At 42.2% G+C, this 16,964-nt stretch overlaps 1 protein-coding gene across 1 annotated transcript; it reads left to right on the forward strand.

Moving 5' to 3' along the window:
- Nucleotides 1–4,216: 4,216 nt before the first annotated feature.
- LOC106596745 (RNA-binding protein 12B-A) lies at nt 4,217–10,073 on the forward strand. The gene is made up of 2 exons (XM_045719235.1): nt 4,217–4,387; nt 7,607–10,073. Exon 2 carries the CDS (start codon nt 7,721–7,723, stop codon nt 9,611–9,613), a length of 1,893 nt encoding a protein of 630 aa, XP_045575191.1. The 5' UTR covers nt 4,217–4,387; nt 7,607–7,720; the 3' UTR covers nt 9,614–10,073.
- The last annotated feature ends 6,891 nt before the right edge of the window (nt 10,074–16,964 follow it).

Below are 16,964 nucleotides of genomic sequence, written 5' to 3' on the forward strand. Positions count from 1 at the left end.
ACGTCGGGCCCTCATACCACCCTCATGGAGTCTGTTTCTGACCGTTTGAGCAGACACATGCACATTTGTGGCCTGCTGGAGGTCATTTTGCAGGGCTCTGGCAGTGCTCCTCCTGCTCCTCCTTGCACAAAGGCGGAGGTAGCGGTCCTGCTGCTGGGTTGTTGCCCTCCACGGCCTCCTCCACGTCTCCTGATGTACTGGCCTGTCTCCTGGTAGCGCCTCCATGCTCTGGACACTACGCTGACAGACACAGCAAACCTTCTTGCCACAGCTCGCATTGATGTGCCATCCTGGATGAGCTGCACTACCTGAGCCACTTGTGTTGGTTGTAGACTCCGTCTCATGCTACCACTAGAGTGAAAGCACGGCCAGCATTCAAAAGTGACCAAAACATCAGCCAGGAGGCATAGGAACTGAGAAGTGGTCTGTGGTCACCACCTGCAGAACCACTCCTTTATTGGGGGTGTCTTGCTAATTGCCTATAATTTCCACCTGTTGTCTATTCCATTTGCACAACAGCATGTGAAATGTATTGTCAATCAGTGTTGCTTCCTAAGTGGACAGTTTGACTTCACAGAAGTGTGATTGCAGTTACATTGTGTTTAAGTGTTCCCTTTATTTTTTTGAGCAGTGTAAATACATTTGATTTGTTTTGATGAATACACACATCGCCTCATGCATGGCTAGACTACTGCTGCCAGTCCACAGCCTCACCACAGTCAGGTAGGTACCCATAGTCAGACACTAGGTTTTGTATCCCAAATGGCACCCTATTCCCTATATAGTGCACTACTATTTAACATAGCCCTTGTCAAAAGTATTGCCCTATGTAGGGAATAGGGTTCCATTGAGATGAAAACCAAGGACAATGACTACATTAAGATAGAAGGGCAATACTTTCTACTCTGCTGACCACAGCATTTTGTTGCTACTGCCTTGTATTAAATACATGTCAATTTAATTGTCCCTCAGTGTAAATTGCTGATGTTGGTGGTTTCTCCAGTGGCCTGAGTTTAGGAGTGGAGCCCTGGGAACTGATTAGGTCTGTGTGCCCTTTTACCTGCAGCCAAACTCCTATACCCCTCAGGCTTGTTCCAGATTTGCCATTACAAACGCTTGTATGATGTCAATCTGATAGACATTGTAAAATCTCATGTCTTTATTACATTGTAATTGCATGTGTAAGTACAGTGTTTGGATGGATCAGTTGAATTGTTTAATACATAGGGAATTGCTGTCCTCTCAGCGAAAGTGTTTGTTTATGTCCGAATGGCACCCTTCTATTTATAGTGGACTACTTTTGACTAGGGCCCCCACAGGTCTTTGGTCAAAAGTAGTGCACTACACAGGGAGCAGGGTGCCATTTGGGACTTACACTGTATGCATTGTGATGCCTCCCCCACTTCAGTGAGAAGACTCGCTGGGAATCCTTGGCCAGCTGCACCCTCCAGCCTGTTCTTCAGCTTTCCGCCACAGGGAAATCTGTATCCTTTGTCAAACTATTGTCCAGATTCAACTCCAATTGCCGTTTTTAAGATCAATGATTTTTTTTTTTATGGCAAATTTGCCCTGAAATCAATAGGCCTGTGTTTGGAAATCTCTCACACCGAAGTCATAGACTGTTCTCTCTGCTACCTCATGGCAAGTGGTACCAATGCACCAAGTCTGGAACCAACAGCACCCTGAACAGCTTCTACCCCCAAGCCATAAGACTGCTAAATAGCTAATCAAATGGCTCCCTGCAGTGACCCTATTTTGCACTGACTCTATGCACACATACTGGACTCTACCCACACACTGACACATACTGGACTCTACCCACACACACTGGACTCTACCCACACACTGACACATACTGGACTCTACCCACACACACTGGACTCTACCCACACACACTGGACTCTACCCACACACACTGGACTCTACCCACACACACTGGACTCTACCCACACACTCACACATACTTACACTGACACCCCAACACACACCACATACTGGACTCTACCCACACACGCTGACACATACTGGACTCTACCCACACACGCTGACACATACTGGACTCTACCCACACACGCTGACACATACTGGACTCTACCCACACACGCTGACACATACTGGACTCTACCCACACACGCTGACACATACTGGACTCTACCCACACACTGGACTCTACCCACATACTGGACTCTACCCACACGCTGACACATACTTACACTGACACCCCAACACACACTTACACTGACACCCCAAGACACACAAACACACCACATACGCTGTTGCTACTGTCTTATCTATCCTGTTGCTGTAAGGATCTATGTGTAGCTGGTGCAGAGGAGTCAGGCGCAGGACAGCAGAGATTAGTAAATATAGGTAACTTTACTCAAAGTCATCAAATACAAGAGAATTACTAAGCCCACAATACGGACCACAATACAACAAACAATCACTCACAAACAAACATGGGGACCAGAGGGTTAAATAATAAACAGGTAATTGGGTGAGTGAAACCAGGTGTGTAAGACTAAGACAAAACAAATGTAAAATGAGAAGTGGATCGGCGGTGGCTAGAAGTCCGGCGACGTCGACCGCCGCCCGAACAAGGAGAGGGACCGACTTCGGCAGAAGACGTGACAGTTGCCTAGTAACGTGACCCTAACCTATATGTACAGTACATAACTACGTCTTACCCCTGCACATCAACTCAGTACTGGTACTCCTTGTATATAGCCATGTTATTTTCTACTCCCTGTATATCGATAGCCATGTTATTTTCTACTCGTTATTGTTATTTGTTATTCACTGTGTATTTATTTAATCCTCGTGTCACTATTTCTATTTATTTTTGATAGTTTTTATCTTTTAACTCTGCATTGTTGGAAAAGGACCCGTAAGCATTTCACTGTTAGTCTACACCTGTTGTTTATCAAGCATGTCATTTTTTTTTTAATTAATTGATTAAATATCTTATCCCATCTTTATTTCCCTTAACTGTGCTCTCAGTATAGAAGCCTGGCAGTGTTGGCTGTGGCCAGAGGCAACAAGGATGGCTCTTTCCTCATGTCCAATGCACTTCAGAAGTTGAAAAAAGGGCAGCGATGTGTCTCTTGGAACCCTTTTCCCCTTGACCACTGGACTGGTGAGCAATATGCCTGTCATATGATACAAATGAGATATATGATTGGAAGATGCTATGTAACATAAAGAAGTACTCTAGGTTTGAGATGACACACGAGCCATGATAACATCAGAGTCCTGTTTTATGAATTGGGATGTTTATTTAAGGCACCCGCTCTCAGTTGAATGCATTCAGTTGTACAACTGACTTGGTATCCCTTGGGGATATTGCATCAGAATAGAAGGTTCTGGATAATATGAGCCTTTGATTGAAATAACTGAGAGAAGAAATATATTTGATTAAATAAAAATGTATATCCCAAAATAGTTGTCTGATTTAACCCTTATCAATTAGTGATCCTGTTAGGGCTGCTAATAAAAAGTCAAGCAGCTGTCTGTCATATATGTTTGAAAAATTACGGCAGTTGAGGAATGTTGGGACGGGGATACAGAAAGGTGGATTTCTGAGGAGGAATTTGAGGAAGATGGTGATAAAAAATGGAGATTGGGTGTTGAAGAAGGTTGGTGTCAAGTGTGAACAGAGTGAGCTGCGTTCTGGAGTGTGTTATTTCATAATTGTGATGGCTTCCCTATTATTCTACAATGTAGAAAATAGTAAAAATAAAGAGAACCCCTTGAATGAGTAGGTGTGTCCAAATTTGGACTGAAACGATGTATATGTGTGTGTGTATATATATATATATTTTATATATATATATTTTATATATATATATATTTTATATATTATATATATATATATTTTATATATTATATATATATTATATATATTTTATATATATATTATATATATTTTATATATTTATATATATATTTTATATATTATATATATATATATATTTTATATATTATATATATATATATAATTTATATATTATATATATATATATATATATATATATATATATATATTATATATATATATATTATATATATATATATATATTTTATATATTTATATATTTATTTTATATTTTATATATTTATATATTTATATATATATATATTTTATATATATATATATATTTTATATATTATATACTGCCGCAAAGTAGGTGGCGACAAGCACAAACAAAATGTGTGAACGCCATAATGCCGAAGAAGAAATGACACGCGACATCGGCTTACTTCTCCCTCTAGGCTTCCGTATTTCCAAACGTGTTTGAAACTCAAAGGGAAAAATCTATTATTTCCTGCCATCCTTTCTGATTTTTGACAAAATGTATAAGAAATAACTTTTTCTCTCGCTGCCTGTGTAAGTTCTCTCTTAGGTATGACTCTTGGGATGGAATTATCATGCTAGCGTAGCGTTATTTTACGAGTAGCCAGGCTGTAAGGCCCTGCTAGCTAGCGTTGTTAGCTACGCTAGCTGCCATGTAGCTAGCTAACGTTAAATTGCTACGTTTTTATACTAATTCAGTTTTTAGTGTTGTATGGTGTATTTTGCTTGTGCATTTTCTTAGGTAAATAAAACGCGGACAATGTAGGTGTTCAGCTGTGAACTAACCGGCTAGCATACACAGTGGCTAGCTAGCTAACGTTAGGAACCCTGCTATGGTGGGCTGTGTGCTAGTTTCCTCAAGTAATGGCATAACTTTTGGTTTTTCTAGCTAGTTTCGCGTATCCTGATTGTTCTAGCCAGATGTGTGTCTTGCACTGGTTGCTTTGTGACGGTTCTCTTCTCTGCATTTAACTTGGCTTAAATGATATGTCGCCGTCCAATTATGTTAATGGTCGATGATTATGAAACCCTGAATCACAGTGTGCGACTGGGAATGGACATTTTTATATCGCGCGCCGTAAAAAGTTCTCTATCTGGTTTACACAAATTATATTTTTAAATGTGTCAGTATATGTTTGCGTTAAATCGACCAATGGCCTGTGTGTGCTCGACATTAAATGTATTTTGTGGCATGACGTTGTTTTGACTAGTATCAGTCACAGTAGGGTACCAAGTTTAGCTCTGCTGGGTGCGGGCTGTTTCTTTTTGATTTGTGCAGCAGAACGACCAATCATGCTCAAGTATGCCAGCTATTACTCTTATGCCTATGGTGCATTTCCAATAGACTTTACCCCGGTGTTTGGACTGAAGTCATAAGACTTGTTTTTTCCACCTCTGAGGCCTGGCCCCAAAAAATCTAAAGGTCTTGGGCCGTGAACCTACTCAGACTTGGGGCCAGACCTGGGAAAGTTTGACTTGTTTTTCCCGAACATGGTTAACACACCTCACGAAGTAACTGTTCCAAGTCCTTAGCCTTAGTGATGGAAACACGTTCCTTATTAGTAATACACCAGGGTGTATGGACTGGAGTAACAACACTGCCGTATTGGAAAAGCCCATATCTGACTCTCTGTGGACTGATGCATATCAAAGAAAAGGATTAAAGGCACGGACAGAAAGCACGGGGTGGCACAATTCTATCCAGGCGGAGCGGTCGGTGGTTCTCGTGCACATGGAAGCCGCTCAGCCAGAGAATAGGATTCTGCTCTTATTTTTCAAGGGGTGCCGTTGTTCACCAATCACAGTAGAACATGTAGCCTGCGTGGTGATACATCAACACTTACGTCCAACGTCCAACAGCGGGATCAGCTAACTTGCCTGCTGGCAAACACTTGTCAGTTTAGAGTCACGTTTAACAATACCATTTTTTTCCCCCCCCTAATCCATTTTTGGATTTATCGTTTCTGTTGCGTGTAAATACTTTATGAATGCTTATGGCGTTATAGCGTTTCTTCATTCGTACGTCGATAATGTTTATTTCGTTGCTATGGTCACAGTCTTTGGAACAGCTGCCGGAGACACTAGCCGCTTTGATTTCAGGGACAAGTGGTGTACTCAGAGGGGTACTAGGCCATATTCCGCTGTCCGAAAAGTGCTTAACTATGTCCATGGCTAATGTCATGCCCATCTTTATCAATGATGGTGTATGGTATGTCGAGATGTAGGCCTAATGATTGATGGGTTATTGCTAGATATTAAGTATCTACAGAAATTGGTTAATGCTGTGCCTTTCGGTTTTTTGTGGTTTGGGTATTCTGATGGTCTGAATACATGCCTGTTTCTGATATAGATTGGAGAGTTTCTGGCAAATACACGATTTCATTCCAGGGACGCAGAGAAGAAATACACTATATATACAAAAGTATGTGGATGCACCTTCAAATTAGTGGATTTTGTCATTTCAGCCACACCCGTTGCAGACAGGTGTATAAAATCGAGCACATGGCCGAGCAGCCGCACACGAACGTAAGATCACCATGCGCAATGCCAAGTGTCGGCTGGAGTGGCGTAAAGCTCGCTGCCATTGGACTCTGACGCAGTGGAAATGCTTCTCTGGCGCGATGAATCACGCTTCACCATCTGGCAGTCCGATGGACAAATCAGGGTTTGGCGGATGCCAGGAGAACCCTACCTGCCTCATTGCATAGTGCCAACTATAAAGTTTGGGGGAGGAGGAATAATGGTCTGGGGCTGTTTTTCATGGTTCGGGCTAGGTCTCTTAGTTCCAGTGAAGGGAAATCTTAACACTATAGCGTATAATTTCATTCTAGATTATTCTGTGTTTCCAACTTTGTGGAAACAATTTGGGGAAGGCCTTTTCCTGTTTCAGCATGACAATGACCCCGTGCACAAAGGGGAGGTCCATACAGAAATGGTTTGTCGTGTGGAAGAACTTGACTGGTCTGCACAGAGCCCTGACCTCAACACCGTTGAACACCTTTGGGATGAATTGGAATGCAGACTGCGAGGCAATCCTAATTGCCCGACCTCACCAATGCTCTTGTGGCTGAATGCAAGCAATTGCCCGCAGCAATGTGCCAACGTCTAGTGGAAATCCTTCCCAGAAGACTGGAGGCTGTTATATCAGCGAAGGGGGGACCAACTCCATATTAATGCCTGTGGTTTTGGAATGACATGTTCGACGAGCAGGTGTCCACATACTTTTGGTCATGTAGTGTATATGTGACTTAACGAAGGAGAATATTGCATGAAACTTGTGAACTTTTTAACACTTGATCCAATTGAATAGTTGTAAAGTGAAGCCTGGAATTGTAGATTGGAAGCCTGCCATTATACTATGGTGAAGGCTCATACCTGATGCATTTAATGTATGCACAGCTGATTTGAGATGGAACAATCCGTGAAAGGGACATCCAGTTTAATGGTTGAACTTTGTCACTCCTGGAGACGACATACTAATCTTTCAGATGTTAGAATCTCCGACCTACCGTTGTTGCCTGTAGGCCTGTACATTTTTTTATGGTGTTTCCATTTTGTAGTGGCCTAAGTGTCGTATTGGGACCTTCAGATTTGTGCACAGCGTAATCCTTTCAGAACGTTTTCAGTTGCTGTTTTCATTCTCAAGGTGTCACCTGTTTTGGTGATGTTATAGTGGAATGGTCTGGAGAGCATTGGTGAGCTGGACACAGGACTGTTCTGCAATAATGCTATTATGTACCCCTCTGTCTACAGGTGCTGTTGTTTGTGCTGTTGTCGGAATGGCGGTGGTCATCCATTTACAGGGGCTCACAATCACTGCAGGTTCTGAGGACGTTCGCAATTTCTTCACTGGCCTCAAAATCCCAGATGGTGGGGTGCACATTATTGGTGGGGGAGAGTGAGGAGGCTTTCATAATCTTTGCTTCCGATGAAGACGCGAGGCGGGCGATGACCCGTTCGGAGGGATCCATCAAAGGTTCTCCGGTTCGCTTACGGCTGAGCAGCAAGTCAGAAATGGAGGCTGTTCTCAAGCAAAGTATAAAACCTGAGGTGACCAAAAAGAGGCCGTATAAGGAAGGTTCCAGAAGACCGGAAAGAGAAGGCAGGAATGAGGAATCTAGAAGAAAAGAGCGCGTGGAGATGGGCAGTAGATCAGTGTCTTACAGTAACGTACGTAGTCACGCCCGAAAGCCTTCCTCACAGCCAAGCTGTCAAGATGACTTGTATTTGTTTTTGCAAGACATGCCTTTTACTACGACCGAAGAGGAAGTGAGAAAATTCTTTGACGGATTAGTGGTGGAGGACATTATTATGATGAGAAATGAACGCGGCCAACAAAATGGGAGAGGAATTGTCAAGTTCAAATCCAGACTGGATGCTAGAGAGGGTCTGAGAAGACATCGGCATTACATGGGAACGAGGTTTGTGAAAATCTATGCAAGCTCAGAAAAGCAGTGGGTTAAGGCAGGTGGTGGTACGGAACCTGCTAAAGACAGCAGTGATAAGTTTAGAAGAGGGCCTTCGTCAGCTCACACTGAGAGGTATCCTCCAGACCGTGCTAGGTCTTACTCACCAGTGGCCGACAGGTCTACAAAGTCCAATTCTCCTGCCAATGAGGAGTTCTGTGTCTTGGTGGAAAACCTTCCCTACTTAGTGGAGAAGAGGGACATAAAGGAGATCTTCCGTCATGCAGACCTCAAGTATGATCAGATCCTTCACCTCCTTGACAAGTATGGGTCAGAGACAAGGTCTGCATTCGTGCTGTTCAGAAGCCTGAGGGACTACGGTGCTGCCTTGACTCTTCACAAGCATATATTTCTGAAACGAATTGTGTACATCTCTCCTATCTCGAAAGAGAAAATGGTCGCCATGCTAGAATCTGGGGGAAATCTAATGGATGGTGCACCACCCTCTAAAAGGTCTTACAGCAGATCTCAGGAAAGGCTTCCAAGAGAGACCAAGAAGGATGTGTATGAATCTGATAAGATTTGCCTGTATGTGCGAAACCTGCCTTTAGACGTGCGCAAAGTTGAGATTGTGGACTTCTTCCTAGGCTTCAGGATCTCCGAGGAGACTGTTGTTTTGCTGCTTGACCATAAGGGCAATGGGCTTGGAGAGGCTTTTGTGATCTTTCAGACTGAGGAGGAGGCTATGAGGGCACAGTCTCTGAATGGGCAAGGGTTTCTTGGAACAAATGTCATCCTGAAATGCATTTCTCTGGCTCAGATGCGTGAATTTGGTGTTGGTGAACCTGCAGTGACAGAGCAACAGATGGAGAGAAGCTCAGAGAGGTACTTGGCCAGGAACAGTGAGGCGATGTCCCATCTGTACACTGATTACAGGGTCAACCCTGATATAGGCCATCTTCCTATGAACGACCTGCAGGTTCATATTGATGGAGGCAGCAGTCTGGGTCTGGATTCTCACATGATGGAAAACCCTGTTCTGCTTGATAACAGGGGCAATGGCTCTGCTCATAGACATGAAGGCTATGGACCTTCTGCACCGCAGCAGTTTGATGATCCAACAACCCTGACACTGGTTAATATTCCTTTTTCTATCAGAATTGAAGAAATCTATAACTTTTTCTATGGATATCGTGTCATTCCTGGATCGGTCTCATTGCAGTATGACAATGGAGGGCGTCCCAAAGGCTCAGCAACGATTATTTTTGAATCTCACTCGGAAGCGTTAATGGCAGTTGAGGAATTGAGTGGAAGACCAATAGGCAGCAAAAAAGTATCACTACTTCTTGTGTGAAATTTGTCCTCCGTATAGAACATAAAATAACCTTTTTGGGCTTTAAAATGTGACGTTTTAGGAAGAACAACTCGGACTGTATTTGGTTAGTTTGGTGGTTCCAACAGATGGCGACTGAACAATTTTTGATTTTAAAAATACTGTGTGTGTGTGTGTGTGTGTATAGCCTTCTACTCCATGTGTAACGGACAAACCTTTTGTCTGTTTTTTCCCCCTTAAAGAATAACAATTGTTTTTGTATTTTGCCCATCGCTTGCTTGCTATGTAGCCTGTTTCTGAAGCTTTTTCTTTTAGTGAAATTTGCCTGAAATTGTATTTTCTTTAACAGCTGGGTGAAGGTAGAACTTAAATTTGCAACTATTATTTGTTGAAATGTTTATTGCATTATATAGTGTAAAAGTTGTCCATTAAACTTAGTGGAAATTCTTTGATTAAAATGCATCATGTTATCGTCTTTGAAGATTGTCTAAGATGTTTTGTTGTATGATAAATACTGCATTGCCCATGGTCCTATATATATATTTTCCTGTGGTCAATCTGGTGGTCTTTGGGCTCAGAATGGCCTTGAATGCCATGTTATTTTGCTTTAGCTGGACACACACACACTCAAATGGTTAAGTATCTATATATGTTAGGTATTCCCCAACTCATACGTCAAGTTATGCAGGATTTAACACAAGCAAAGGGTGCAACTCTGTCTGCATTAACTCCCTTTTTATTTTATTCTGATGCAGATGTATACATTTTGGTCGTCAGGAGCAGTGAGAATAAAACGTTTAGAATGCAGGAGACTTTCACACTTAACTGAGAATCCGTGAATTGTACCTTGAAGTAATAACTGGGTGGCCGGTAGCCTAGCGGTTAGAGCGTTGGGCCAGTAATCAAAAGGTCACTGGTTCGAATACCTTGGAGAAGGGCCCTGAGAATAAGAATTGTCAAGAACTTCGGTTCATTCTGCTACCGCATGGCAAGCTTGGCCTCCCGAGTGGCGCAGCGGTCTAAGGAACTACATCTCAGTGCTTGAGGCATCACTACAGACACCAAGGTTTGAATCCAGGCTGTATCACACCCAGCCGTGATTGGAAGTCCCATGGGGCGGCGCATATTGGACCAGCATCGTCCGGGTTTGGCCGGTGTAGGCCGTCATTGTAAATAAATATTTGTTCTTAACTGACTTGCCTAGTTAAAGGTTAAATATATATATTTTTAAAAGCTGTACCGGAGCGCCAAGAAGGGCACCAAAAGGCTCCTGAACAGCTTCTACCCCCAAGCCATAAGACTGCTGAGAAACTCTTACGAACACTTTCTCACATAGCACATGCTGCTGTAACTATATCCTGATCGCCTAGTCTCTTTTACCCCTACCTACATGTACATATTACCTCAACTACCTCGTACCCCTGCACATTGACTCTGTAACGATACTCCTTGTATATATATACACTGCTCAAAAAATAAAGGGTAACACTTAAACAACACATCCTAGATCTGAATGAAAGAAATAATCTTATTAAATACTTTTTCTTTACATAGTTGAATGTGCTGACAACAAAATCACACAAAAATAATCAATGGAAATCCAATTTATCAACCCATGGAGGTCTGGATTTGGAGTCACACTCAAAATTAAAGTGGAAAACCACACTACAAGCTGATCCAACTTTGATGCAATGTCCTTAAAACAAGTCAAAATGAGGCTCAGTAGTGTGTGTGTGGCCTCACGTGCCTGTATGACCTCCCTACAACGCCTGGGCATGCTCCTGATGAGGTGGCGGATGGTCTCCTGAGGGATCTCCTCCCAGACCTGGACTAAAGCATCCACCAACTCCTGGACAGTCTGTGGTGCAACGTGGCATTGGTGGATGGAGCGAGACATAATGTCCCAGATGTGCTCAATTGGATTCAGGTCTGGGGGAACGGGCGGGCCAGTCCATAGCATCAGGTCATTTTGCAGGGCTCTGGCAGTGCTCCTCCTGCTCCTCCTTGCACAAAGGCGGAGGTAGCGGTCCTGCTGCTGGGTTGTTGCCCTCCTACTGCCTCCTCCACGTCTCCTGATGTACTGGCCTGTCTCCTGGTAGCTTCTCCATGCTCTGGACACTACGCTGACAGACACAGCAAACCTTCTTGCCACAGCTCGCATTGATGTGCCATCCTGGATGAGCTGCACTACCTGAGCCACTTGTGTGGGTTGTAGACTCCGTTTCATGCTACAACTAGAGTGAAAGCACCGCCAGCATTCGAAAGTGACCAAAACATCAGCCAGGAAGAGGAAGCATAGGTACTGAGGAGTGGTCTGTGGTCACCACCTGCTGAACCACTGATTTATTGGGGGTGTCTTGCTTATTGCCTATAATTTCCACCTGTTGTCTATTCCATTTGCACAACAGCATGTGAAATGTATTGTCAATCAGTGTTGCTTCCTAAGTAGACAGTTTGATTTCACAGAAGTGTGATTGACTTGGAGTTACATTGTGTTGTTTAAGTGTTCCCTTTATTTTTTGAGCAGTATATATATATATATATGTATATATGCAACATCCTCCAGCATGACCGGTTTGGCGGTGGGTCAGTCATGGTGTGGGGTGGCATTTCTTTGGGGGCCGCACAGCCCTCCAGTGTGCTCGCCAGAGGTAGCCTGACTGCCATTAGGTACTGAGATGAGATCCTCAGACCCCTTGTGAGACCATATGCTGGTGCGGTTGGCCCTGGGTTCCTCCTAATGCTAGACCTCATGTGGCTGGAGTGTTTCAGGAGTTCCTGCAAGAGGAAGGCATTGACGCTATGGACTGGCCCGCCCGTTCCCCAGACCTGAACCCAATTGAGCACATCTGGGACATTATGTCTCGCTCCATCCACCAACGCCATGTTGCACCACAGACTGTCCAGGAGTTGGCGGATGCTTTAGTCCAGGTCTGGGAGGAGATCCCTCAGGAGACCATCCGCCACCTCAGGAGCATGCCCAGGCGTTGTAGGGAGGTCATACAGGCACGTGGAGGCCACACACTACTGAGCCTCATTTTCACTTGTTTTAAGGACATTACATCAAAGTTGGATCAGCCTGTAGTGTGGTTTTCCACTTTAATTTTGAGTGTGACTCCAAATCCAGACCTCCATGGGTTGATAAATTGGATTTCCATTGATTATTTTTGTGTGATTTTGTTGTCAGCACATTCAACTATGTAAAGATAAGTATTTAATAAGATTATTTCTTTCATTCAGATCTAGGATGTGTTGTTTAAGTGTTCCCTTTATTTTTTTGAGCAGTATATATATATATATATATATTTAGCTCTGTATTTTATTGTTACTATTTACTTTTTTTGTGCTAATCCCCTTACTTTTTAACTGCGTTGTTGGGAAAGGAATCGTAAGTAAGCTTTTCACGATAAAGTCTACACCTATTGTATTCGGCGCATGTGATAAATACAATTTCGATTTTTGGTATATGTGGTATATGTGACAATTTGTTTTATTTTTTAAATCAAATGACTTGATATAAAGTCACCAAAAACACAAACTTTTACAGATGCACAATCGAGAGCATCCTGTCGGGCTGTATCACCGCCTGGTACGGCAGCTCCGCCCGCCATAACCGGAAGGCTCTCCAGAGGGTAGTGAGGTCTGCACAACGCATCACCAGGTGCAAACTACCTGCCCAGGCCACCTACAGCACTCGGTGTCACGGGAAGGCCAAAAAGATCATCAAGGACATCAACCACCCGAGCCACTGCCTGTTCACCCCGTTCTATCATCCAGAAGGCGAGGTCAGTACAGGTGCATCAAAGCTGGGACCGAGAGACTGAAAAACAGCTTCTATCTCAAGGCCATCAGACTGTTAAACAGCCATCACTAACATTGAGTGGCTGCTGCTAACATACTGACTCAACTCCACCCACTTTAATAATTGAAAAATTTATGTAATCAATTTATCACTAGCCACTTTATATCATATAATGTTTACTTACCCTACATTACTGATCTCTTATGTATATACTGTACGCTAAACCATCTACTGCATCTTGCCATCCTGATGTAATGTATCACTAGCCACTTTATATCATATAATGTTTACTTACCCTACATTGCTCATCTCATATGTATATACTGTACTCTAAACCATCTACTGCATCTTGCCTATGCCGTTCGGCCATCACTCATTTATATATTTTTATGTACATATTCGTATTCATTCCTTTACACTTGTGTGTATAAGGTAGTTGTTGTGAAATTGTTAGGTTATATTACTTGTTAGATATTACTGCATGGTCGGAACTAGAAGCACAAGCATTTTGCTACACTTGCATTAACACCTGCTAACCATGTGTATGTGACAAATACATTTGATTTGATTTGAATATGATAGAGAATACATTTTAGGTGAATGAAAGGGGCATGCTGACAATGCATTGAATTCAGTGGTCATTTGTTGGGCTACAATAGTTAGTCATGTATTTGTTACCATAATTTGGCTGATATATATTTAGGATCATTTGGCAGTTTTTGTGTTTTATATTACAGTAAATGTGGGTTCATTAAGATATTAAACAAAAAGTATAAATGAATAAGGGCCTTGTCATTAATATCAGCCATGATATGCCAATGCAAAACAATAAGGCCTAGGTATTTTGTTTTAGTGAAGGATTCTACACTGAATTAAACTGTTATATGTCAACATAACACACAATAAAGGGGAGAGAACTATTTGTTGCTTTATGTCTTGACATTTTTCTGAGTTGTTTCTCAGTGGAACTGTAAAAGTGATTGATTATCCAAAAGAATTGATTCTCTTTTCTGTCTAGTCGGACAATAGAATTAGCCAACATTTAAAAGTCATAGGCCTACTTCCTGTTCTCTGATCTCTGTTTTACCTAGAAATATTTGCTCTTGGGGTTCCATAGTGCCGGAATGTATTCTATGTTCAGTAGGCTATGTTCAGTAGGGCCTACATTCTATTATGGAATGGAAATGGATTTATGCAGTTCCATTGGATCTTAGTGATTCTGATGACATGTGGCAGCAGGCTGTTTTGAGCAGTGGGCCGCCAGACAGCAGGCTGGGAGAGTGGTCAGCCCTGCAGCAATGGGCTGCTCCACACGCTGCTGGCCTTTGCAGCAGTTGGCTAATCAGTATTGACAATCTGCAGTCTTCTTCGGACAGAGCTCTTTCTCTAGCTCTCTGATGCTGTACCTTAGTGAAGTCAGGGCTACTAGGACCTAATACAGTAGGGGTGATAGTTAAACAGTAGGTATTCATTTTGGTGTTGGTGTTGAGGTAGAGACTTTGTGTGTGCCATATGGAGCCCTGATCCAAAGTGGTGCCCAATAAAGCAAGTAGGGTGCCATTTTGAATTTGGACACAGCCTGTCTCTTCTAAATGCCTCTGTCACTATTGAAGTGATGACTTCCTCGTAATAATGACAGTTAAAACACTAAGAAAGAGTAGCATCTATCCTTTAGCTAATGCCCATTAGCTTACTGTTATCAGATCATGATAGAATTCATTAGTAGCGCTCAAGTTCAACAGAAATTCATGATCAGTTATGGGCAGCTCTGGCAAGGATTTTTATTATTTTACCTTTATTTAACCAGGCAAGTCAGTTAAGAACAAACTCTTATTTACAATGACAGCCTAGGAACAGTGGGTTAACTTCCTTGTTCAGGGGGCAGAACGACAGATTTTTACCTTGTCAGCTTGGGGATTCGATCTAGCAACCTTTCAGGTGACTAGGTCAACGCTCTAACCACTAGGCTACCTGCTGCCCCAACCACTACCCACTAGGCTACCTACCTGCCGCTTTAATACTGTCAGTGTGAAGCAAGCCTGTATGAATGATCTTTATTCCACAGTCAATAAACAGCATAATGACAATGTTATCTCCTATAGGTGCCATTATAGTGTCTGACTTTGGTTGTGTCTAAAATGGCACCCTGTTCCCTATATTGCTTTACTGTTGCACTATATAGAGAATAGTGTGCTAAATAGCACTATATAGAGGATAGGGTGCTAAAGCACTATATATAGAATAGTGTGCTAAATAGCACTATATAGAGAATAGGGTGCTAAAGCACCATATAGGGAATAGAGGGCCATTTTGGACTCCTCCACGTAGCAGTGTTAACAGTCTGGTGTGTTTCTATTCCCTCAGCATACAAAGAGAAGATGAAGGAGCTGTCTGTTTTCTCCCTCATCTGCTCCTGCTTCTATCCAGAGGCACGCAACAAGCTGGTCGTCTGTGAGTTCGAAGGTAAGAACCAGGTCACACGAGAGGTAAGAACCAATCAGGATAGGAAAGTTACTACAGATATTGCAGGAGTTAACTCTTGAAATTAGACATGTCTGTCGTAAGGACAACTTGGTTGCTGATTATCTCCCAAGGGTGGGCAGTTAATACGTTTTGCATTTAGCCAGTTTGTTGCCCTGGCTCACAATTTGTTTTGAGTATTGTCTTGGTTGAGCTCGTTCCAAGGGACGAGAGTTATAGAAGCGTACGTGAGTTTTTCAAAAACACGTGAGTTTTAGGAAACTATAAGAAAAAAAAAAGAGGAAAAATAAGATTGTAAAATAAAAATAAATAAAATAATATGTTCCAGTTTATATATATGTATATATATATATATATATATATATATATATATATATATATAATACCAGTCAGAAGTTTGACACACCTACTCATTCAAGGGTTTTTCAACAGGACAATGACCCAACACACCTCCAGGTAACCTCAAAGGCAAAGGGTCTCTACTTTGAAGAATCTTAAATATAAAATATATTTAGATTTATTTAACACTTTTGTGGTTACTACATGATTCAATGTGTTATTTCATAATTTTGATGTCTTCACTATTATTCTACAATGTAGAAAAGAGTAAAAATAAAGAAAAACCCTGGAATGAATGGGTGTGTCCAAACCTTTGACTGGTACTGAATAGATGGTACTGTACTGGTACTGTATATATGGTACTGTACTGGTACTGTATAGATGGAAATGTACTGGTACTGTATAGATGGAAATGTACTGGTACTGTATAGATGGAAATGTACTGGTACTGTATAGATGGAAATGTATAGATGGTACTGTACTGGTACTGTATAGATGGTACTGTACTGGTACTGTATAGATGGCACTGTACTGGTACTGTATAGATGGAAATGTACTGGTACTGTATAGATGGTAATGTATAGATGGTACTGTACTGGTACTGTATAGATGGTACTGTATAGATGGTACTGTATAGATGGTACTGTACTGGTACTGTATAGATGGTACTGTATAGATGGTACTGTACTGGTACTGTATAGATGGTAGTGTATAGATGGTACTGTGCTGGTACTGTATAGATGGTACTGT

The sequence above is a fragment of the Salmo salar genome, chromosome ssa05 (assembly GCF_905237065.1).
Source record: "Salmo salar chromosome ssa05, Ssal_v3.1, whole genome shotgun sequence".
NCBI lineage: Eukaryota > Metazoa > Chordata > Actinopteri > Salmoniformes > Salmonidae > Salmo > Salmo salar.